Genomic DNA, 25,936 nt, shown 5'->3' with positions numbered 1-25,936 from the left:
GCCGTAGTGATGGCAACCGTTCTAAAGGAGCAAACCTGATACAAACCCTGGTCCTCCAGGTTGGGGGTTGAGCATGGGGCTAACGACCCTATCCCATAAAACAAACATTGTTACGGAACTCAGAAACAATGATATCCGGGCGGATTCTATGGAAAGACACAGGCATGCTAAAGGACTACGTAAACGGAAGAATGATATATAACTGGCCACATGGAATGTTAGAACATTAAGTAAACCAGGTGCATTGCAAAACCTAAAGGAGGAAATGAAGAAATACAGAATAATAGTAGCGGCATTGCAGGAGATCAGGTGGCAAGGAAATGGAATGTTATCTACTGGGGATTATACATTAATGTATAGTGGAAGCAGTGAAAGTACAAGAGGTGGCACAGGATTCCTAGTAAACAATAAATATAAAACTGTAGTAAAGAACTTCAAACCAATAAATGAGAGGCTATGTACGCTGAGAATTAGTGTTGCCCACGGGACGAGACGGGACAGGCTTTTAAAAATTCGAGACGAGACGAGATTGACCATGTGTCATAAGACAAACGAATATTTTCGAGACGAGACAGCATTTCCACTAGACTACACGAGACGAGACAGGCCAAAGTCCTATCTCGTGGGCAACACTACTGAGAATGAAAGCCAAGTTCTTCAACATTACCTTAGTATGTGTATATGCCCCAACGGAAGAGGCAGAAGAAGATGAAAAGGATGGATCCTACCAGCAGCTGGATCAGGTAATCGATCGTATACCAAAACATGACATTAAGATAATAATGGGAGACTTCAATGCCAAGGTTGGACGTGAAGAAGCATTCCAAGACACTATAGGAAAGGAAAGTTTGCATGAAATTTCAAATGATAATGGTCTGAGACTGATAGATCTGGCTATGTGTAACTTAATGGTCATTAGAAGCACCTGGCATCAAAGGAAGAACGTGAGGAAAATGACATGGTGTTCACCAGATGGTGTAAGACAAAACCAAATTGACCATGTGCTGATAGACAGAAGACATGCCTCTGATATACTACAAGTAGATAGCTGTCGAGGAGCAGACAGTGATTCGGACCATTATTTAGTACGCATTAAATACAGACAGAGAATAGCTACATATAGGGATGGAAGAAGAGCGAAAGTGACCTCAAGGTATGATGATGAGAAGTTAAAAAGAGATGAAGCCATTGCCAAACAATTCCGTTTAATGGTAGGCAACCAACTTCAACAAAGAAGTCAAAGGTGGGAAAGCGAAAGTATTGAAGGGAAATGGAGTATAATAAAGAAGATCCTACATGAAACAGCACAGGAAGTGCTGGGAGAGAAGACGAAGATCCGAAGAGGTAAATGGTTTGATGAGGGATGTAGAACAGCAATAAATGAAAGAAATGAGGCAAGAAAGAGAATGCTTAATAGGAAAACCAGATATAACACAGAACAATATAGACTTAAAAGAAAGGAAGCAGACTGTGTGTGCAGGAGAAAGAAACGATGCTTTGAGAAAGAGTGGATTGAGGAACTTGAAGAATATAATAGTAATCAGCAAGTAAGGAAAATGTATATGAGGGTGAAGGATATAAGGAAAGGCTTCCAACCGAAGACAGCTTTCTGTAAAGACCAAGTAGGAAACCTAATAGGCGGGAAAAATGAGATCTTAGAGAGATATGGCAGAATACTTCAATCAGCTACTTAATATGGAAGATGGGTTCCAAGATCTAGAATTGAGTGATGAAGAGGAGTACCCAGAGGAGGACCATGATGGCGAAACCGGAACATCTCCAACACTAGAAGAAGTTAGAACAGCTATTAAGCCTCTTAAGAATAACAAAGCCCCAGGGATTGATAATATCACTGCTGAAATGGTTAAGAACGGAGGAAATCAACTAATAAAGTATATACACAAATTGTTATCTGATAAATGGGAACATGAACAGATGCCCGATCAATGGAGTATGGCAATAATCTGCCCTATACATAAAAAGAACGATAAAACCTGCTGTGAGAACTATAGAGGTATAGCCCTACTAAGCGTAATATACAAAGTGCTTGCAAAGATCCTACCAGGAAGATTGTCACCACTGACTGAGGGAATAATAGGGGATTATCAGTGTGGTTTTAGACCAAACAGATCCACTACGGATCAAATCTTTATGGTCAGGCAGATAATGGAGAAATGTTATGAATATAACATTAATATTCATCAGTTATTTATAGATTTTAAGCAGGCATATGACAGTATCATACGAGGAAAATTGTATGAGGCAATGAAGGAGCTAGGGAACCCAAGCAAGCTAATAAGATTAACCAGAATGACGCTTAGGGGTACTAAATGCAAGGTGAAGATTGAAGGAGAGCTCACAAGGGAATTTGCACTGAACCAAGGTTTGAGACAAGGAGATGTGCTATCTACGATATTATTCAATATAGCTTTAGAAAAGATCATGAGAAGAGTGGGTCAAGGGTGTAACCCAGGAGGAACTCTCTTCAACAGAGTGAACCAAAATCTAGCATATGCTGATGACATTGATATGATGGCACGAAGATAGCAAGAAGTGAAATAAGGACTGGAAAGATTGGAGAACACAGCTAGTGAGATGGGACTCCAAATAAACCAACCCAAGACTAAATACATGTTCTCAGCGCGAAATATGGATTTCAGGGAAGACCAACATATACAACTTAATGGAGGCACCTATGAAAAAAGCAAAAGTTTCAAATATCTTGGAACATTAGTTACCATGGATAATAATATTAAGGAGGAAATAAAAGCAAGAATTGCAGATGGTAATCGAAGTTATTTCTCACTGTTAAGAGTTTTCAAATCTCGCAGCCTGAGTAGAAATTTGAAAATCAAAGTATATCAGCTAGTCGTAAAGCCAGTGGTGACATATGGAGCAGAGACATGCACTTTGGTGCAAGCAGATGAAGAACTTTTGCGAAGATGGGAAAGAAGGATACTGAGGAAAATATAAGGGCCAGTAAATGAGAATGGACAATGGCGAATAAGGAGAAACGATGAAATTAGAGCACTCTACAAAAAAAACAGATATAGTTTCCTATATAAGAAGCATGAGACTGAGGTGGCTAGGACATGTGGAAAGAATGCCTGAAGACAGAGCGGTTAAAAAGGTCTATAAAGGGACACCAGGAGGGAGAAGATTAAGAGGAAGGCCAAGGAAAAGATGGTTGGAGGACGTTGAGGAGGACCTTAGGAGGATGGGAGTAAGACGGTGGAGACGTCGAGCAGAAGACAGAAGAGAATGGGCTATCATTGTGAGAGAGGCCAAGGCCCTTTAGGGGCTGTAGCAGCCAAGGAGTAAGTAAGTAAGAGAGGAAGGTGACGTTAAAAAACAAACATCAAATCAAGAAGAAAGAAAACAGATGAAAAAGAATCGTGTAATATTTCAGGAGACATGTAAGCAGCAGGACTTTTTCCTTTGCACTTGACCCTGGATTCTTTTAGTTATAGCTGCAATCCTCCCCGTACGCATCCATGGATATCCTGCTTTTCGTTTCAGAAAATCTGGCCACCTTAGGCAAGAATGGCAAGGAAGATTCCGAGCGCCGTTTTCGCTCGCGGATTAATACATAAGATCTGCTGAAAAGTTAACCTGTCGCGGTGCTTAGATATCTGCCTGAAAAATTGGCATAGTGAAATAAATTTGGTTAGGTAAATTTTTCAATACCAAATTCTCGAACGTGATCGAGAATATCAAGCACTAAGTCACGGTCTCGTCTCGATTTTATGAGGTCTGTCTCGTTCTGTTTCCCATCCCGACAAGTCTCGAAGGGTCTGATCTCGTTCTCGGCTTGATTTTTACAAGGCCGTCTAGGCGCCAACAGAAAAAAGGGGGAGGGAGAGATACGGAAACAAAGGAAGGAAAGACAAACAAGAAACAGAGGAAGAAGGAAAATAAGAAGAAAGAAATAAAAGAAGAGAAAAATGCTGGAAAAAGAACGATAGAGACGGGAAGATATAGAAAAACAAGGGAAGAAAACAAATATAATAAAGAAAGAAAGAGGAATACATAGCAAAAAAACGATATTAGAATCACAGCAGAGCTCACGCGAAAATATTTCTCGAGTCTTCCTTTTTGGACAACACTAGAGCAACTCTCCGTTCTTACGTCACAGGGGACTCCTTTTATTGTTCGGCTAAATGCCTAAGTTGTTAGGTTAGGCTAGCTAGGATAAATTCTCTTTGTAATAAAATGTCATTGTATTTATGTTAATAGAACCAAACCTAACAACGTAGGCATTCTTCGTCTGACGTCAGAACGCAAGGTTACTCTACAGCCGGGAAGAAATAACCTGGCAGTAACGTCACTCCCTGCTAAGTCAGCGTTGCCAACTACTATGAAAGGAACCATAGCACGAGTAAGAGTACGAGCAGCAAGAATCGCGGTGCAAACTACCAATCTTCAATTTAATGTTAGCACTGCTAGATGTTTATTTTATGTTTGTTTATTTTAATTATTTCATATAATTCGGCTTTCAGCAAACCTTCTGCATGCGGAATATTGTGAGATGATAGCCACGACTTCATTTCATCCTTCTGCTGTTTGATGTTGGGATTTTTTTTCAGTAACTTGTTGTGGTATGGAGGATTGTCACACACAATAACAAGTTTGGGGACAGATTGGAAAGAAGCTGTTCTTCGAACCACAACATAAAATGGTTAGCGTTCATCTCCCCATGATAGTCACCAGAAGTTGTTTTTGAAAGGAACACTAACTTCGCCCCTCCACAAATCCACTTTCACCACCGGCATGCACAATAATAAACCTGGGACCCTTTCCTGTTGGCACTTTTAACCCCCCCCCCCCCCCGAATCTTTGGAATCCAGCCAAACTTTGGGGACAGTGTGGTGTGTGTTCACGAAACTTTCATCCATATAAATGAAAGACCGGCGGTTTGCTCTGTGCGCAGTTCTTTAACTTCACGCAAAAATGATCGCCGCAACGCAACGATGCTGTTTCGTTCAAGGAGTAGCTTCCTGCTGTTTACGCTGTGCTTTTTTAAATCTGAATCCTAATTTTCTTATGATCATACGCAACGACCAACGCGAAACCTTAAAATTAACATTTTCTTGCAGTTCCTTCATCAGTTTATGTATGGTGACAACAATGCCTTTCGTGTATTAAACAATGGATTGTTTGGCGCACGACTGCTTCATCAAAAGAATCCAGATTTGTGACACGTTGCTGGGCGTTCGGTCGGTTTTTGCCCGCCGTTGAAAAAGATTTCCCGCTCGCAATCGCAACACTTTTGTGTTTCTTCTTCAAAATTCTCCACACAGATCTTTCACTGACACCTGTCGCCACGGGCGTTCTGTGAACAGCTGTGGTTTTGTTTTCATCGCAATCAAAGTACTTATACACATTGAAAACTATTTCTCTTGTATCGCTGTGCAAGGGCTTACCTTTCTTTACTCCACTGCTCATTGTACAACAATGACAAAACCAACCAAAAAACCCTCCCTAACAAAGAAACAAAATAGCCTGCAATCCCTCGCTCGTAGCTGCGGTTTGTTGGACTAATTAGCAGTGTGGGGGTTTGCACGCCTGCATCACCCCTCTCGGAATGATTTCGATTGGTTTGCACGCTACCTTGTCGTCCGCTCTAGCGAATGAGCCTTCGCTTCTGGAAGGAGAGGTGAAGGTGGGAGATGACGTCACTGCCAAGCTATTTCTTCTGCGCTGTAGTGTGCGATAAGGGAGACCCATATTTTCTCTGCCCTTTCTCCCACGCGAACGAAAGTCGCTAACGATGCCAGTACCAGATGATCTGGGTTCACGCCCTGGGATGTCCCTTCTTGACTGTCCCTTCATGAATTTTATCTAATTGTCATCCATCTTCAGTCTCGATTAGTCTCATGAGGCACAAATTCAACGTTAAATGAGATCATTTTGTTGAAGTTGTGACAGAAGGTTATTAAGAGATGACTTCCACATCCTTGGAGGCTCGCCAAAGCCCCAGAAAGCAGTTTTGTTGAAAGGGGACCGTAGAGAATTGAAAATTGAATCTTGGCGACACTGGCAACCTTGACAGTTTTGTCTGAAGCAGATATTGTTTGGAAATTCGATATCAAAGGTTTTACCGTGGCGGCTAAACTTATTGCGAAATGTGTACAGATTCAAAGACAAAGAAGTCCTTTTGAATGTTGCCGGTCATATTTTGAGGACAATCTTGTCTACCCACGACAGGCAGTGGTGCCAACTTGTGTCTGTCATGTCCGAGCCGACCCAATAACGTGTTGCTGTTAATTACTGTATTTCATGACATAATCTTCGCATCCCGTTTTTTTTTTTCAGTCCAAAAAAGTGTTTGTAACCGTTCATCGCGTAATCGTATCCGCGCGTCGGATAACGTAAGCCCAGAATCTTCGGACACAACATTAAATGTTATAAGTCCGTACATCGCAACACTGCACTGTATCAAATTTTCTCAAGTTTAATACTTCCAGCCTCGACTATAATGCACAAATCAATGTGTTAACTGTTTTTATACGGTAAAAATATTCGCTGAACTGACGCGAACAAATTATGTAAGTCAAATTGGACTATATTAAATTTTAACGTATGTTCACGAATATTCCGTACGTGATCTTGCACCAAAGACCGTTTACTTGGTAGTAAATTATTTTTAAGTACGTAATACCGATACATTAAAGAAAAGGCTTTACATAATGGTCGCACCCCTCTTTTTTTGCACAAATATTTGGCATAAAACCTGTTACAATCATGCGGTAAAATACGGTATTATTATTAAAATATATTTGTTATTCTGATTTGATTGATTGATCGATTTGCTTTATTTTACTTCGCTTTGTGCCAATTGTGGCTAATATACGAACATGGGGATGAGTGATGATATGATGAAATAGATGAATGGACACTCACAAAAATCCATGCCCAGGCTGGTATTCGAACCAGGGATCCCTGGCGTCGTGTGCTAACCACTCCGCTACGGGGCCAGCATATTGTGATTTGTAGTGGATTAGTTATTGAAATCAGTAAATTACAGACTTGAAATAGTAAGTATGCATTGTTGGTGTGCATGAATATTATAATACAAGGAAGGGAGGATATATGAGATTTTTTGAACTTATAAGGACCGAATCCTTTCTAAAAGTTGACACCCCGGATGCTTTCTAGGGGGCGCCATACACAATAAGATATTTTGTATATTTCGAACTTTCCACGCTCACAAATTTCATTCCCTACTCTTCTGATTTTTCCTGAGTTCTTCAACATGAAAATGTTGATTTTCCCAAATTTCGGTTGGGGCTGTAGCCCCATCAGCCCCCCCCCCCAAACCTCTGCGTACGCCAGTGATTATCACTCGCCAGAGTAGAGATGCCACTAGAATGGCAAAAGCAGTTTCCCACCAGCAGACGTAAATATATAGGTAAAGTCAAATTACTTTCGGAACATCCCCAGCGGACTGCGCGAATCTGTCTAGCGAGCCTAGTGGGCGTGTAGAACATATGAGCAAGGGGTTTAGCGATAGGTTCTGGGTTGAGATGACGTCAGCGGCTCGCTCGGTTAATTGGCTGCTTCGAGAGTTGTGACTCGTTCCGATGCTTCAAATGCATAACAGCCAAAGATGTTACGGAAATAATCTCCCTCTAAAAGTGCCAAAGTTAAGTACGCGTCTATAAAAATTGCTGTGGAAATACTTGAGAATAACAAAGAAAACAACTTGATAGGAGTGAACAGTTTATATGCAATGTTTTACATAGGATTTCATCCGACCTTCGTTACGGATTGGCTAGAACAGCCCGCAACGACGCCAGGAACCCCGAGTTCCAACCCCGGCCTGCGCATTGATGTTCTTTGTGTCCCGTCATCAATTTCATCACTCATCCTCATCTTCCCGATTAGCCAAAATGGCAGAAAAGTGACGTAAAATGTAACAAATAAGCATCGCTCATGCTTATTTTCGCGATTGCCTAAAAGTGGCAGAAAAGCGACGTAAAATAAACCTCATCAATCGAACAGAATTTCAAATAATAAATCGGCGTAATTTATTTGTTTGGAAGGGGGTAACTTGCAGCTTCACTCTTGGACCTGCTAGCTGAAAGAGTTTTCCTTCAATTTATTCCAAGAAAAGACAGTCTATTACAATTTCCTACTTCTCATTGCCACCACCCCTCTACCAAGCATTCTTTTCTCGTTGACACTCAACTTTGACAAGTGTTCTCCTTAATAAATCAAACCAAACTATTTTTTTCTCTTGTATTGTTCTAAGTATCTGAAGAAATTATGTACTCTGCCAACAATGAATGCTGTATAAGGTTTGCATTGTTAACTTGAAACGCGTAAACAAGTCGTATTGTTGTCTTATGGCTACCATCTACATTCAACAATAGATTTTCTTTGTTTACAAATATAGCTTATTCGAGAAGTGTTTTGTTCTCAGGACAGGATTTACCACTGCGTAATAAAATGTCCTATTCCTTTCATGTGAAAGTTTAGAAGGCAAGATAGACAACTCGATGCAGTAATTCATTAGTATGCTTCATTAGCAGGGCAACAGTTTTAAGTTTCCAGGACACTGGTACAAAATGTTACTTGCTAAAAATTTAAATCATTCATTTAAAATATTCACACAGAATAAAATCTTAAAGACGAAACCGATTTCTTAAAAAAATCACGTCGCTTTTATTTCGTTGTAGGTATCTAATCCCGGAGATAAAGATGAAATGAAACTATTTGTTAAATTGTTTTCTTCAAGGAGCAGAAAAAAAAATTCTTGGCGTGGGTGTTCAGACGACGGGAAAATGTTCCTCGGAAAGTAAATGTTAGTCGAAAATTACGCATTTCACACTTGTACAGGAATTCGATCACATTACTTTGTATCATGCCTCCCGATGGCATAGTGGTAACGTTGTCGTCTTGTAATCAAGGGGTCCAGGGTTCTATACCCTCTGAAAGAACATACTTGTTCTCTTTATGCTGTAGGTCCAGTTCCGATTAGCCTATATGTGCATAAAATGCATAAAACCAACTTCAATGCTTCAATGCACTTCTGTACTATAAGGAGCTGATAATTACAAGGAAAGCAAGTACAAGTACTACAGGTAATCTTTAAACACCAATCAAGCAGTGTTGGGGCCTTGGGGGACTGGGCACTGTTTTCAAAAAGGTCGTACTTGCCACTCCCTGGAGAAAATTCTGAAAATAACAGGGAAAGGGATTAATCTCGAAACCAAAATTGAAAACCGGAATAAGCGCGAAATGAATTAGAGCGAAATGGAATAAGCGCGAAAGGCACAAGCGCGAAAATTTCACTTTCGCGCTTATACCTTTCTTGGTTGTTATGGTCCGTCCCGCAGCAAACAAACAAAACGTTTAGCCTAAATACACATTTTGTATGGTGTATAGAGGTATATAAATAAAATGTGGATACATTTAGATTATTTTTTTGCCCACCCTCTTCCTTTCTTTCTGGTGTCGTTACTGGATAGAAGTGGATTTTGTTTGGGGTAGCAGCATGGTGACAGTGAAGCTGGTGTGGAAAGAAAGATATGCGTAAATATTTCTAGCTAGGGAAGGAAAGGGGCGTTACGCAGAAGCCCAACCTTTTTCTCTTTTTGGTCGTTTGGGGCCCCATCGGGGGGGGGGGCACATTAACTTTTTCTTAAATGTATTATTTAAACACTGGCAAAACTAGCTACAGTGGCAACACTTAAAGGAAGATCGACTTGCTGTATCAGCAACCCTGTTGCCTCTTCCAGTCATATGTTGATTTTGATTGATTGATTTGGTGATTTAAGTTCACTTTATGCACAGTAAGGCTAATCGGGACTTGACCTACAGTTTAAAGTGGGATCCGAACCACTATGTGCCTCCACCGGGTAGCAAACCCGAGACCCCTTGATTACAAGGCGTCGACGCTACCACTGCGCCATCGGGGATGCAGTCATAAATTGAGAAAGAAGGATTACAGTAAAACCAACAACGAAGTAAACAGATATCCAATTACAATGTTTCACCTTGCACTTCAGATAGCGAGGAGACCTAAGAACTTTTGTTTTACACAGCATATCAAGTACCACCGAAGCAGGTACGTAATTAGAAATATATTTCAGGGAGTCTGAACCCGGGGTCTCAAAATAATAATAATAATAATAATAATGTTTAAATTAAAATAATTCTATTTTATTATATGGATAGGTAAAAAGACGGTATAAGGATAGTGATACGTATAACAGCACATATCCTTACGTATAGCTAAGCTCGGCAAAAAACTGTAAATAAAAACAACTGCCGTGGCAAGGAAATTAATGTCAAATAGATAAAATTATTGATTGATTGATTTAGTTTATTTTACTTCGCGTTTTGTGCCTCTTGGCTAATTTGCGAAGATGGGGATGAGTGATGAAATGATGAAATTGATGAATGAACATTCACAAACAACCAAGCCCGTGCGGGATCCGAACCCGGGACCCTTGGTCAAATAGATAAAAAATTGAGTATTAATTGAATATCAGAAAAGGATGTTAGATCCAGGGAGTCGTAACGTAACGAAATGGAACGGTATTTTCAATTACGGTTTCCGTTACGTTACAACCAGAAACAGAATAACTTTTTTCGTGAACAGAAACGTTACCTCAGGTATATGAACATTACGTTACAGGTGTGCATAACGGTACCGAACCATAACTGATCTCTAAAGGAGTAGGTCTTCACGTGACACTTTAACGTTACATCCATTGCCGGCACCCAGTAACGTTACAGGGTAAGAAAGAGGTTCGTCACGTATTGACTAGTAACTTTAGTGTGTGTGGAAAGTGATAGTAACGTTACAATTAACCAGTAACTTAATTGAGGTCACGGTTGTAAAAACGTTACACTCCTTTTCTCAAAGCAACAACGTTATTTATAGCTGGTATGATACAGACGTTCCGATGTGCAATACCGTGTCCGATGCCGTGTTCCGGAGAGAATAACATAGGTCTCTCGTATAATTGTGCTCGTTACTTTTGTAGCGTTACAGTTCTTTTCCTCCACAAAAGTCTGTTTCGAAAAAGTGATACACATATCCGTTACGAATAGCAAATACCGTTATCGAAGGCGTTTTCGAAGAAGCCTCATAATTATGATCGGCAGCATACTAACATTACAGTACTTTGACCCCTTGAAAGTCACTAAGTTATAATACGTATTTTCGTTTTGGATGTCAGTGAAAAAATTAAATTGTAAAACAAAACGTTTGAAAACATCCGTAAACAAGATTCGGCGTGACAAAAGTTCTGGTTATTGGAATTTACTTATTAACTATGTATTTATCACAAATATATTTCTTTTCTGCATACTTAATCGCTTTATGTGAATTTGTTCTAATTTGATTAGTTATGCAAGATGAATTTTAACATGTACGTTCACTTTATACGATAGCAAAGCAAACGTTTGTTGAGGGAAAACGTTTATATCTATCTATCTCATCTCTCTCTCTCTCTCTCTCTCTCTCTCTCTCTCTCTCTCTCTCTCTCTGTTTACATGTGTTACATCATTTTTTTTAAAAAAAAAATACAGTTGTTTGGCGATGAGAATGATTCGTGCTTAGATTAAGTTGCTGAAGGACGAAACATAAAGGACCAACCATGGTCGAGCCAAAAAATCATCCGTGCCAATCGTTCGTCCACCTAAGCGAGAGGCAAGCTTTCTCCTATCGGAAGACCAAAAATAATTGCTTGTTGCGCGACCTTGAGAAGGCGAACCGAACTGAAAGCAGCAGCACCACGCAAAATCGGAAAATCTGAATCCTGAAACTTTGTACACGTGACTTTCGATCACGAAGCATCCGAGTAGACAACGCCTTGGGGCGATATGAAAGGCACTTTTGGCAAGTAGAAAATGCGTAGAAACGAAATGTTAGATGGAATTGTTGTACGAAACAAACGAAACCGCGTTTGTGCAACTGGTCTGTAGCTAGACAGGGCCATTGGACTCTCAAGAAGGCAAGAATTGTATGGAAAGTGATTCTTAAAACTAAGCGAATAAAATGACAGTATATTTTATCATTTACAAGGGCCCTCATCCGCTTACAATTTTGAAAATTACTTTCAGTAATTCTTGTCTTCTTGGACAGGAGGTGCATTAAACTTTTTGGTGTAGAAACAGACAGAATGCCCGCCTACCTACCACGTTTGAAAGAAGGTCATAGACAGACAAGAAAGTAATTTTCAAGAACGCAAGAACGGCAGTCGACATGGATATTGAGCAACGTGTGACTGAGAAATACAATCGGAACAAAGGACAAGATTATTCAAGAAACAGTAATTTTATAAAACTTCCTATAATTAACTCAAACTCAGTTCATCCTTTTATCCTCTTTTGTTTGTTATACTTTTGTATTATTCATGCTTTATATCGCTTTTCTGCCACTTGTAGATAATCGCGACTATGAAGATGAATGATGATCATATTAAATCTATGACGGGATGTTATAAAAAAAACAGCCATGCCCAGATGTCTACTCGAACTTGAAATGTTTGGTACGTACCGAGTGTATGAATGGATTACTAAACGACTTCGGCCTTCGAGGCTACGGTTTCAGTTGCAACATGCAGTATAATTACGTTTCTACTACTCTGAATTGACCAAAGCATGTGGTATGTATCCTTCATTTTACTTAAAAAGCCCCCTTTATACATGAGATACTACAAATAGTTTCAGGCATACCCTTGAATTCTGATTGCCTGGCACTTTTTTTTTAACTAAGTAATGAAGTGACGTTTATATTCATATTAGGCCTACGACTAGCTCGAACTAAAAACTCTTGTGAAATACTGTGTATATGTTATCCTTGTGAAGTGAGGAACTTCATATTTTGCTAAGAAAATATGTATGAAAAATTATATTTGTAGCTACTACTTGAAGAATTCAAATTATTATTATGATGGAATTTCAACTTACGTACAATCTGCATATAATGTGTTATCGGAGAGGAGTTTTTGTCTCGCAGTCAATTTATTTTTAGTTGAGGAACTCGAGAGTAAGCTGGAAATATATAATGACCCACGTTGTGGTGTGCTGTTCGATTAATCAGAATTGGAGTGAGAGAAATCTGTAGTTAAGTTCATTCAACACGTCAATTTGTAACTGTGAATGCAAGTTTTCTTTGATTTAGCAGGAAATCAGTCTGCTATTGTTGTAAGTAATAAATGGAAATATATATATTTTCTGCTCGAGTAGGAATCCGCAGCCGTTATCCAATCAATCAGTTTCTCTGTGTGAAACTTCTGTCTAGGAAAGCTACATACAATTTGCTTTTAATAACAGCAGCTTCAAAATAACCTATCCATTCTTGTCATGCCAAGTAATGTTTGATTTTGATTTGTTATATTTAAATTTGGTTTTATGCCAGTTTTGGCTAATCGCGAAGACGAGGATGGGTGATGAAATGGCAAAATTGATGAAAGGACATCACAAAGAAAATAATGCACAGGCTGTGATCCGAACTCGGAACCTGTGGCGTCGTATTGCACTGTGCTAACCACTCCGCCACGGAGCTCTGCAAAATAATGTTTGACCATACATTGTTCATGAAATAAAAACATAACATATACAGTGGCTCACATTAGTAATCAAATACGTAGCATCTTGCTGCATTCCTTCACAATATTTGAAAATTAACAACATGTACATAAATATAAACGATGGTGAAATATTTATACGCATTTCTTAAAGTTATATGTAACTTTTTTTAAAAAAATTTGGGTGCGTCAGCACTTAGGCTATTTTGCACCCGCCACGTTATACGGGGTGCAGCCCCTTACCATAACAAATAACATAACTGTAATGTCGCATAACTGAAATATTAAAATATTCTGACTTAGGTTAAAAGCTGAGGCTGTAAAGAGGCACTCAGCGCATATGACAGAAAGCAGGAGAACACACAGAATTATACTGGCCATAGGGCCAGTCGCCAGAGTCTCGTTAGTCTGGAAAGAGCAGTCCAGGGCGTACTACGTGGAATGAAGTTGAGGATTGGATGTAATACGTGGAAGGTCACCCCTTACACCCCTGTTACGTTTAAATATTTGAAAATAGTTATTTATGTTTGGGTGTGAAAAAAGAGATCACTTTAATATTCAGACAAATCGTGAAAGCCTTCTGTTTCTGTTAAGCTACGTTTCCATTCTGACAAGTTCCAGACCCATGACGCGCAACATGTGCAGGCGCATGTTGCGCGTCATTCAGTGCACTGTTTCCAATTCAAAACTACTTCTGCAAAATACGCCTACAACAGCACCGGAGTGCAGGACTTGAGTGTAGCGTTGTTCCATTGTGCTTTAGAGTAGTCAGTGTTTCTTCTCTTGTATTGTAATAATTTGGTAGTGATTTAACTTGTGTAAAGATGAACAATACAACTATGGCGGGTTTTGTGGTTATGGCAGGCGCGTACCATGAACTTGTAAAAATAAGAGGCGAAAACGACCTAGATGGTGGATTAGAAGTTTTCTAGCGAAAAGAAATTCGGAAGGAGCATATAACTCGTTGATGAGAGACTTACGTCTTCAAAGTGGATACGAAAACTTTGTAAGAATGACTGTAAGTGATTTTGCATTGTTATTAAATCTTGTTGGACCACAGATTGTAGTCGCGTCGTCTGTTTCTACTCTAGTGCGCATGCCCCAGGAACTTGCTGCAGGCTGTTTCCATTGTCCGCGGCGCATGTTGTGCGTCTTAATTGTTGGGGCAATTTTGTCCCCGGCACTTGCGCCGCGGCATGTTGCAGACAATTTCCATTTCAACAAATGCTTGGCACATGCAGCGTCGCATGCCGCGCGGCAAATTTGTGGTAATAGAAACGAGGCTTTACATCGTTTTTTTTTACTGGTCAACTACAGTGCGGGGAAGGAACAATTGATGCTACTTCCTGACTACATTTGTTACCAGTAGCTGCATTGCTCCCTGACTGAAGTACGAGAAAAATGGGTAACAAAAACAAAAATACAACATTTGACGAATGGCAGCTATTTATTTTTACCGTACCTAACCAAAGGGTACAGGGAAATTGAAAATGTTAAGTAGTATATGTAAGCGTACCGTGGGTGATGCAATAAAACGTAATGACAAGCAAAATGAGGTAGATTCCGTATCTCAGAAAATTCAACCAAGAGAAATAGGAGAATGAAATGAAGGAGCTTCAGTATAAAAAATCAAGACCCTTTCCTCATCCCGACCCCCTTTCCAAACCAAGAGCTCCGAAAGCAGCTGTGCAACTTGGAGTAGGCATTGGGACTGCTGTACGGTTCAGTAGCGTTTCGTCCGAAAGCGAAATTTCTAGAAAAATGCTACAGTTCGTCTGCGACGGTTTAATGAGTTGCGTTTTGTTCGATCCTGGCTGATGATGAGTCACACCTTGACTAACCACTGGCAGCGATGGAATTGGTGACTAGTATACCTCGGTTTACAACTTTTAAAACTACATTGCATAGACAGCGGAGTGCAGACTCAAGACAAATTGTCGAGAGAGAGGTCCCGGGTTCGATACCCGGTGGACGCACAAGTGGTTCGGATCCCACTTTAAACTGTAGGTCCAATCCCTATTAGCCTTAATGTGCATAAAGTGGACTTAAAACAACAAATCAAATCAAAACAAATCGTCGAGAGGAAGTGAACTTGGATCTAGAAATTTTAGTCATGGCTGATGGCAACACTTTCTTACTATCTGTCAACTACGAAGGTGAGATTTGCAATTTCCAGAGGGAAAGAAATATTAAAACAAAAAAATATATATTTTCTTCGATGGAGCATTTAAGAGTGTTAGCAAGAGTTTGCTTCATTAAACACTATTAGGATGGTAGCCCTCGGACGAAACGCTACTTGGTCAGGTAACCGTAAGTTGCCTGTTCCTGGAATTCGGACGCGAAACGCTGCGCCAGGTGCTGTACACCTGGCGGTTCAGAAAGCGAAGATGAGCATGAGCGACGAATGCTGAAACTGACGAAGGGACACTCACAGAGAACACTCATGTGCAGATCGGGATTCGAAACCGGGACCCCTGGCGTCGTAGTGCGCTGTGCTAACCACTCTGCCACGTAATATTTTTTATTTACTCATTTATAGCTACTTCCTTTTAAACTAACTAACTAACTCTCTAGCTTTCTTAAACCCGAAGGTTCATGGCTGCAGCAACCCAGGCCGTCCATCTGTCCCTATATTGAGCAAGATCTATATACTCTTTTCCATCCCTACCGATTTCCTTTAGGTCCATGTCAACGTTGTCCCTCCATCTTCGTCTTGGCCTTCCTACAGGTCTCCTACCATCAGGTTTCCCAACAAGAATCCTGTAAACTCCTCTTTCCTCTCCCATTCGTGCCACATGGCCTGCCCACCTAAGTCTTCTTGATTTAATTATTCTAATAACATCTGGACATGAATACAAATTATGTAGTTCTAAATTATGTAACCTTCTCCACTCACCTGTCTCCTCATCCCTTTTAGGTCCAAATATTTTCCTAAGAACCTTATTTTCAAATACTCTCAATTTATGTTCCTCTTTCAATGTAAGGGACCAAGTTTCACACCCATTTAATACGAGCACTACATACAAAATTACTGTTTTGTATATTTTAACTTTTAGTTTCTTAGTTATTAAACTAGAAGACAAAAGTTTATGAAGAGAGAAGTAACTTGCATTTCCTGAATTAAGCCTACTCTTTATTTCCTCTTTAATATAATTTTCATTGGTTAATATTACTCCTAAGTATTTGAATTTGGAAACTGGTTCAAACGAGTTGTTATCAATAATTATATTTTGATTATTACCTAACACTTGGTTTCGGCCTGTAAGCATATATTTAGTTTTCTCTTTGTTAACTTCCAAACCTATGTCTTTAGCAGTTTTGAAAAGTATTTTAGCATTATTCTTAATTGTATTTATATCATCCCCTAATAAGTCTACATCATCTGCATATGCTAACAACTGAGTCACACCATTTAATTTTAGTCCTTCGTTAGTTTCTGTTACCTTCCTGACAGCATATTCTAAGGCAAAATTAAAGAGCAATGGATATAATGCATCTCCTTGTTTTAACCCATCATGAATTGTAAATTTGTCAGACACATAAATACCCACACGAATTTTACTTTCTGTTTCACTGGTGCATACTTGTATCATATTAACAAGCTTCTTAGGTATTCCAAATTCGACTAATATATTATATAATTTATCTCTTTTGACCGAATCATATGCTTTTTTGAAATCAATGAATACCTGATGGACATTTTGATTATATTCCCACTTTATTCAAGTGACTTCCTTTTACCTACGCTAAAAAAAGAAATTTTAAAAAATGAATATTAGTCTTTTTTTCAACATGTCCATTGAGAATGTAAATGGTCTGTCCCTTTTTTATTTTGTCAGGAAACCTTTAAAGTTTGACATTATAGTTCTTGGACTTTTGTCGCCATTGCACTGAAAGTTTACATCATTGCAAAGGTTGATATATCTATCTACCAGATAGAACACTGGAATTGAATGAGATTAGGTAGTTGTTCTGTAATGGAGATAACACAATTCCATTATAACTTTGTCATTCGGTAAAATAATCGATTACTTTGATTTCACTATTATTCAAAATGTATCTATCTGTTAAAAGCAAAAGTAAGAACCGAAGTCCACCATCCCAGCAACACTACTACTTCTAAGCAGCTCCCACAATTGACTGAGGTTAGAATGAAAGTTTGTCTTGTTTTAACCTTTTGACGCCCAAGACCTTTTTCACAAGTAAGCCTCTGGGTACCGAGCCGATTTTGAGCAAAATGCAGAGTTTCAATTAAATAAGTGTAGATCGGAAGCTAATTGTCCTAGAGAGATGAGTGATATACCGTTGTACGCGGAATGAACCAGAGATTCAGACTATATGAAATTTTTGCAAATATGTGGCGAGGGGGAGGGGGCTAACTCTCAAAATTCCAAAATTTCGGGATAAAAATTGTGTTCCCCACCCTCCCCTCAAGCATGTTCATGCAATAATTAACATATATTATTATAGCTAAAATGCAATTGCGCGATATATATAATTTTTGGTTGACTTTCCTTTTCCAGGTGGTTCGTGCCCTTGCCTTTTTTTCGGACATTCATGCAAAGGTTCTATTTTTATTTCGCGTCTACCACTTTCGGTTAATCGCGATGATAAAGGATGTGATAGGTGATGGAAGTGGTATAAAGACAAATGACCCATCCATACTTTCTAATCCGACATTAGACTTCGCAGTGTATTACGCTAACTAATTTGCCACGGGATCGGCTTCTTCGTGTTTGTCTACTCATCAAATGATTGATTAGTTATTCAAACTATATAGGTAGGAAAGCTATATAACATAACGAAACAGAAAAAAAATCCACTTGACGTCTTCTAGTACTATCATCAGCCTACAATTTCATGCTCTCAAATCCACACAGAAAACTTCTTGTGGCATTAGTTTTACGGAATGGCCTTGGGGAATAAAGATCGCCCATTTCCTGGTTCAGCTCGAAACAATCAGGTGCCTTATCGAAGCTGCTGTTGAGCACGCAGGGTTTCTAACCTACTTCGCCGTAATTCAGTTGTTGTATGTATTGTAGAGCCAACCGCAGATTAAATAGGAGGAAAAATACTTTTTCCGACGGAAAATAAGTTGACAATGCTACGAACACTGAGGCATTCTTGATAAGACGCCTGAGGAGGGTCGAGAAAACTTTCCTGAAAAAGCGCAACCCCAGTATCGAAGGTCATGCTACACGTGGATTGGCATCTTTCGGGAGCATGCTGTCTGTCTACACAATTCTACCCAAATACCTGTTTGAAAATGAATCTTCTGTTCGCATTTTATTTTTCAAATGTAGTTCTGACATTGTAGTCATTTTGCAATTATTTTTATTTGTTCTTATTTTGCTTTGCTTTTGTCACTTTTATAATTAATCGAAACTATGAAGATGGATGATAAATAGATGAAATTGATGAAGAGACACCTAAAAAAGATATTTACAGACCAGGACTCGAACCCGGGACCTAAAGTGGATAGGTTGGGGGGGGGGGGGAGACCGTCAATAACTCCCGGTCACGAACTGGCTTATAATGTTTGTAATTTCTCAGGAGTATTTTTTGTTCTGTTCATGCATAATGCCTGCTTTCGGAAACTTAATTTATAAGTGACACACTTCGTTCGGTGGGGACAAGCCACGAATTGTTTGAGAGGAGGGACAAATCTCATTCATATACTAGATACAGTCATGGACTATACTTGAAATGGCCTCCCCGATGGCGCAGTGGTTGCGTCGTCGCCTAGTAATCAAGGGGTCCCGGGTTCGATACCCGGTGGAGGCACAAGTGGTTCGGATTCCACTTCAAACTGAAGGTTCAGTCCCGATTGGCCTTACTGTGCATAAAGTGGACTCAAAACACCAAATCAATCAATCATATACTTGAAAAATGACGTGCTAAACACTACTTTCGGAGATCAGATGGACATGGCAATTTTGATATACAAGATGCACTTTTTCTACTTAGATTGTTTATGTCCAAATTGTATCCTAATAGATAATCTCGCAACAACGCAAAATGTTTAAATTGACTCGAATTCACAATGACTCATATACAGTGTGTTTATAAATGAACGGTGCGGCTTCAAAAATTAATAATAAATCTATTTATTACCTTACACGGACAAAACTTACACCGTAATCAGCAGCAACTGTCCAAGTTTATATAACTTTTTTTAAAATTGGTATAAAGATAGAAATCGAGAGGGGGCAATTGCCCCTCTGTGCCCCCTTGCAGGTGCTCTTGCCGTCTGGAAGAAATAGTGCACGAAAGACGTGAAAACTAAATCCATCTTGAGTATCCTTTTGTCTTGCTACTCTTAGATTCTGCAACCTTTCTTTCTATAGTCCAATGTTTGCCTTCCTTACCTCCTAGAATTGATTTCTGTACAAGTTTGAGGGCTAATCTACCCTGCCCCCTGTGGTTGTGCCACAACACCTTCTTCCGCCGTTGTTCCTTTGTGAACTTTCATCGGCTTCAAAATACTTCATTTTCTTCAAGAGCATAATATCGTTTAATAACCGGCGATATGATTCCTCTACCCTAAATTTCTGGAATAAAGTATAATAATATAAGGGCATGGAAATCTGGAAGGGGGGCGAGGATGGCCACCTCTCCCCTTTAGAAAACGAATGTCAGCTAAAAGTATATATTTCACACGTATAATTTGATTTGTCATACTAATTTACATTAATTATTATAATGGGGATGCAGGAATGCGATAATTTCGAATTCAAGTGGTGTTTCTTGAGGGGGCAACACTATTATCGGGTTAATATGCAATTGCATATGGCATATTTCTCTGATGTCCATGACGAGGGGGGCATTTTACCCCTCCCTTGCACCCCGTGCGCACGCCTATTGCTACTCCTTTCTACACTAGTTGGAAGCTTTATTCAGTTTCGAGCCAAAAATGTAATTTAATATCAAATCAGGGTTGTTAAACGTCCACGAACCCATAAATTCTAATGGGTTCTATTGGGTTCCGCAACAAGACTGGAAACTTTTTTATCGCACAGTTTAAATTCGGTCCAAGTTGCGTATTCTTTCATTTCAATATGGAACTTAGACCGTCTTTTAATTGATCCGGAAAGAAGGTCCCTTTGCCGTATTTCAATTGATCAGGAGAAAAGGTCCCTGGAACGATCTGAAATACATAAAAAGGCTCTTTACGGTCCAGATCCATTTATGCTTGCTAATATTCCCTGCTGAACCGGAATTGAATTGATTTAAAATTCCTGACCCTTTAACAACCCTGGTTGAAATTCATTTTTTTACAAACAACCATATTTTTCACGGCTATTTCACATTAATCCCATACGATATACTGAGTTATTTTTCGCAATGTTCCAATGAAAGGTAAGAGATTTTGGCTATTCCTTTTTCTTCCGTGATGTTAAATAGATTATATTCGTCACGCGCCTATAACGTTACTAGCTAACATTTGTGAATTGTTCTTTCCTTGTAACGTTAACATCTACCATACTGAATTTATTTACGTTCCTTATGTAGATGGTATGTACCCAACTGCATTTTGTTCCGTTCCGCTACAGTGGTTTACATTTTGTTACATTCCTATGTAACGTTAATTAACCATATTGCCTTTCACTTCATTCCGTTACGGAGGATTGCATTCATTACGTTCCTATGTATACCGTTATTTACTACCATGTTGCATTTCGTTACGTTTTTTTGTAACGCTAGTATATACCATATTGCATTTCGTTACTACGTTCCTTGTAACTTGTAACGGTAGTATATACCATATTGCATATTACGTTATGTTCCAATGTGCTCATTTCGTTCCGTTCCTTTATAACGTTAATATCTACCACAATACATTTTGTTACGTTCCTTGTAACGTCAGTCTATAACATATTGCATTTCGTTACGTTACATGGGTACCAGCAGTGGAACCATACTTTTCCTCCTACAAAATGGAACGTACCGTGTAACGCAAATTGGGTACGTTACGACTCCCTGGTTAGATCCACTTGACGAAAAGTAAAGTTCCTGGTAATATTTTATGCACATTATTAAAAGTAGTAATAGATCTTGCATAAATCTTCTTTGGTACTGTCATACAAAGTCGTATGATCCCAATACATGTAACCCTTGCCTTCCAATTAGTTCAGAGGAAATAAATAAACCTCGACTAAACAACAAGTATATTTTCATTATTTAATTGCAGTTATTTTATTATTTCATTATTTAATTATAGTACTTAGTAAGTCTTTCTGGGGGGGGATCCGGACCCCCCATAAATAAATCTTTTCACGGAAGGCTCCAGATACAAATATCCACACTCTGTTTTTTTTTAAGGCAACTAGGTTCAGTCTCTTTCCCAATTTAAGTATCTGTTACTTTGTGCCGTTGCTGATGTGTGATTGTCATTACATTAGGCACATTGCAACAGTATAATAATAATAACAATATGTAACCGAATTCGTCCCATTATAATCGGATATCTCCAACCACCATCATTCTCGAATAAAATATCTATTAACGAGCTCCAAAGTTTCTGAAGACTCTAATTCTAAACACTAATTCTCGAAAAAAATCAAGGATTGGCTAATATACGTATCATTGACCTTAATGACGATGATGCCATCTGATTTACAAACATAACAGCTCATCGTACGCGCCACAACATCGGCCATCCTTCCTACAGAAAATATACATTTCCTATATTTACGAAAAACTTGTGAAGTAAGAATGACATGCATTACGTCTAAATGCACTTTTAAATAGTTTACGTTCCCACCACTACGATAACCTCAAAAGTGGACTATCGAATGATGATAATAACGCTGATCCAAGAACACTTATGGATAACCGCTGGACAACGAAAGACTGTTATAGTTCAATACATATCCCACAATAATTTCGATTTAAAAATTCCTATATAATGTGATCCACCATGATTTACATACTTTTTAAATCGCTGTTTACTGTAAAGAATGGACGTCTGAAAGTTTAGCGTCATAGAAAAAGAAGCGCCGTTCTTGTTATTGTTGAAAGTATATTTTACTCAACGTATAAGCCTAACGTTCTCATACAGCTGCGATGGCTTCAGTTTTTCGTTACGCGTTTCACTATTTGTACAATCGTATCACGATTTCATATAATTATTCGCATTGTTACGCCAATCTTACGATAATATTGCACGGACACGAACCTAATCATGATTGTAAAACACTTCTATAAAGTTAACGGAAAAAATGACACCGTCATGGAAAGTAAACAACCTAAGCGTGGGGGTATTATGGTACCCCACGCTTAGTTTGAACAATCTCAAATTCTCAACCCGATCATTTAGGGACGCTAACGCTAGGTGCCTCTGGACGATAAGGAAACGAAATTTTTCGAAATTATCGTTAGCTTCTAAGAACAAGCGTGTGCTTCTAAATTCTGAAATGTTTGCTGTTTGGGCTTCTTCCGAAAACACCCTTCTTGTTCATTCTACTTTCGGTTGCCCATGTATTTATAATAGAAAATATGCTTACGGCGTCATATAACAACAACAAATATGATCCATGCATTCTAGCCGTTTCAGAAATTCTACATAAGTCCATATTTCGTAACATGCATCTTCGAAACTAAATACGAGATGGAGCAAAATCTTGCTATATTATCAAATAAGCTATATTGTGGCATGCAAACTAAAGTCGGTGTAAATTAAAATTAAATTTACTCACAGATATTGTTGCTGCTCCCGCAAGTCGGAGGAAACAATCTCGCAAGTTCCGATTGCAACCAACTCATTCTAGGCGCTCACAATCTCTGGTACGAGAGGACAGAACTTCTTGCTTTCAGCTTGAAGTGCTCAGTGGCTGGTGCGAGACAGGAGTTTTGAGGAAGGGCGAAAGGTATGATGCAACCTCCGCCCGCTGGACCTCTTTGTGATTGTCAGAAGTCGCACGTAGAACTGTTGTGCTGCGGCGGTGCGCTTAACCTGTCACCTACTGGCAATAACTTGCAGTTAGCTTTTGTGCTGGCGAGCGCATGACAACAATTGGTTTTCCTACAGAAGTGTTATCAACTATATCGGTATTTCCCTACACCTAGGGATCTTTAATTAGTAGTTCTTTCTTTGTTTTTCTATTTTTTATGACTCTTTAGGTTAATAGTGAGGCTGTCAATGGCGGATCTAGAAGTTACAGTTGGGAGAGGCGAATTTCAAGAATCAATTCTAACCTACATTTGTATTTGTATATTAACAATGCATCATACTGTAAACAGGAACGAAGCTGACTATTGTTATACACGACCCAGGGCAGGAATACGTAGATGGCTATTATTGTATGCTGTTATAATAATTCCTCCCACTGCCACGGTAAACTGATCGATCAGGCATGAGAAATAAAGTGAATAAACAAAGGGAAAAACTATTTTCTCAAGGGGCCGCGGCTTCGACTCCCTTTTGACGAATATTGCACAGCGGCTTTGTGGACGGGCGAGAAGAAGGAGATCAGACATGTGGAAGAATGGCTCATGCGTTCTTCATCAGGACAACGTACCAATTCACAACGCGCTATCTGCGAAGAAGTTTTTGGTAAAACACAACGTTCCAGTGTTAGAATATCCACCGTACTTGCCGGACCTAGCCCAGTGCGACTTTTTACCTTCCCAAAAGTCAAGTCTGCAGTAAAAGGAACCCGGTTCGAGTCTGTGGACGCGGTGAAAGCCAAATCGACGCGACTCTTGAACAGCATATCAGAAAATGACTTGCAACACTGCTTCTAGCAGTGGGAGATCCTCGTGGAGCGGGGTAGGGATAGGGGAGGGGACTACATTGAAGGGTACAATATTTCGATTGTCTGATTTTTTCAATAAAAGAGTTACAGCATGAGTCTGGAAATTTTATTGCCACACCTCGTTTTTGAAACTTTTCTTCTTCTTTTTCTTTACAGTAACCCCCCCCCCCCCCCCGACTTATGTAAATTCGCAGTTTCGTAATAACTACGTAGCTGTCACAAGACATTTTTTTATTTGAAAAGTGTGATTTCAGTTTGCTTTAATATTCTTTTATACATTTTTCATATTTTTATAGTTTATATCCGAATAAATACTGCTGCTTGATGTTTCATTTATAAAATAATACTCTGTAAGTTATATCATATAATAATAACACATATTGCAGTAGATATCCTACGAAGTTACACTTAAGCAATTTACAAATTCAACTTACGTAAAATTTAAGTTACGTAAAGGTTTACGGAACGCATTACTTACGTAACTCGGGGGTTTACTGTATTTGTTTCCCATGCCATGAAAAAGATTACAATACCGATTGTATTTTCTGCAAACTAAATGGACATTTTTTGCTGACAGTTTTGCTTGTTTATCTCCCAGTGTAGGAATGTTTAACGGTATATCTTGAAAGAATCGTTGAGCATCATCATTGTCCAGAGGATTGGAAAGTAAATACCCAGAAGGATAGAAAAGAGGGGGATAAGTTGGGGAAATTAGTTGCCTCCTCAGTGGATGATAAGTACACCCCGGATTTTTATGTAATATCAATGTACAAAATATGTACCTAAATATGTAGTATGAAATAAAATGTATAATAACAATCGAGTATTCAAGCAATTTCAAGAATTCTGATAGATATTTATTTTATTGAAACATATTCAACATAATTTTAAGGACATAAGTTGTTCAAATTAAAATATGTATCAAATTTATAAACTCAAAAAAGCACAGCAACGTGTACATATTTAAGAAACCAATTTTGTCAACTATTAATTACTTTTCCCATCGTAAATTATTGTAGAATATGTAAATATGTAAGAGGTAGCTCGCTCTTTGTAACTTTCGAAACAAATTGTGAAGAAAAGAGCGTCTACAGAAAGAACAATCGAAAAAATTACATAGCTACTCTTGCACTTTCTGTGCAAGGGAACATATTGTGTAACTCGCTACATACAGGAAAGTAATTTTCTTGTCCACCGATGCCAAGTTTCTAGGTGCTTCGCCTAAACATAAAAGCGAAACGAAAATATGTGTCCAGAAGGGGCATCTTTCGATAAGTAACAGTTTCCGGGAATTATTATTGTTTTTGTCTTCAGCCTGTGTTTCGACTTGGCAGTCAATTTTAGGTGACCGTAAGCACTATGCATCTTATTGATTAGAAAATATGACATCACATGAGATACAAATTTCCTTCATCATGTTTCAGAGATCGAATAGGGAAAAGGATCAAGATAGGGGAAAATAAACCGAAATATGTTGTTTTATTTAAAGTAAATTAGCAAATATGTAAAATGTGTAATATCCTGGCAAGTATGTAAAACTATGTAACATAAAACTTATGCAAAATCATGTCAGCTATATAATTCGTTGACATTTTCCTGTTCAAGGTATGTAGCTAGAAAGGAATAGAATAT

The 25,936-nt window shown here is 38.9% G+C and overlaps 1 protein-coding gene across 1 annotated transcript in view; it reads right to left on the bottom strand.

Annotated features, from left to right (window-relative positions):
- Positions 1-23,396, bottom strand: part of LOC146003993 (uncharacterized) — a 31,177-nt gene extending 7,781 nt beyond the window's left edge. Inside the window, exon 1 of the mRNA XM_083142534.1 lies at positions 23,246-23,396. Within this exon, the coding sequence (XP_082998660.1) occupies positions 23,246-23,312 (67 nt within the window). The 5' untranslated portion in view covers positions 23,313-23,396. The remainder of the gene's footprint in view (positions 1-23,245) is intronic.
- Between the last annotated feature and the right edge of the window lie 2,540 nt (positions 23,397-25,936).

Source organism: Lepisma saccharinum, chromosome 21, assembly GCF_977018435.1.
Source record: "Lepisma saccharinum chromosome 21, izLepSacc3.1, whole genome shotgun sequence".
NCBI lineage: Eukaryota > Metazoa > Arthropoda > Insecta > Zygentoma > Lepismatidae > Lepisma > Lepisma saccharinum.
This window is presented reverse-complemented; position numbering and strand designations above follow the sequence as displayed.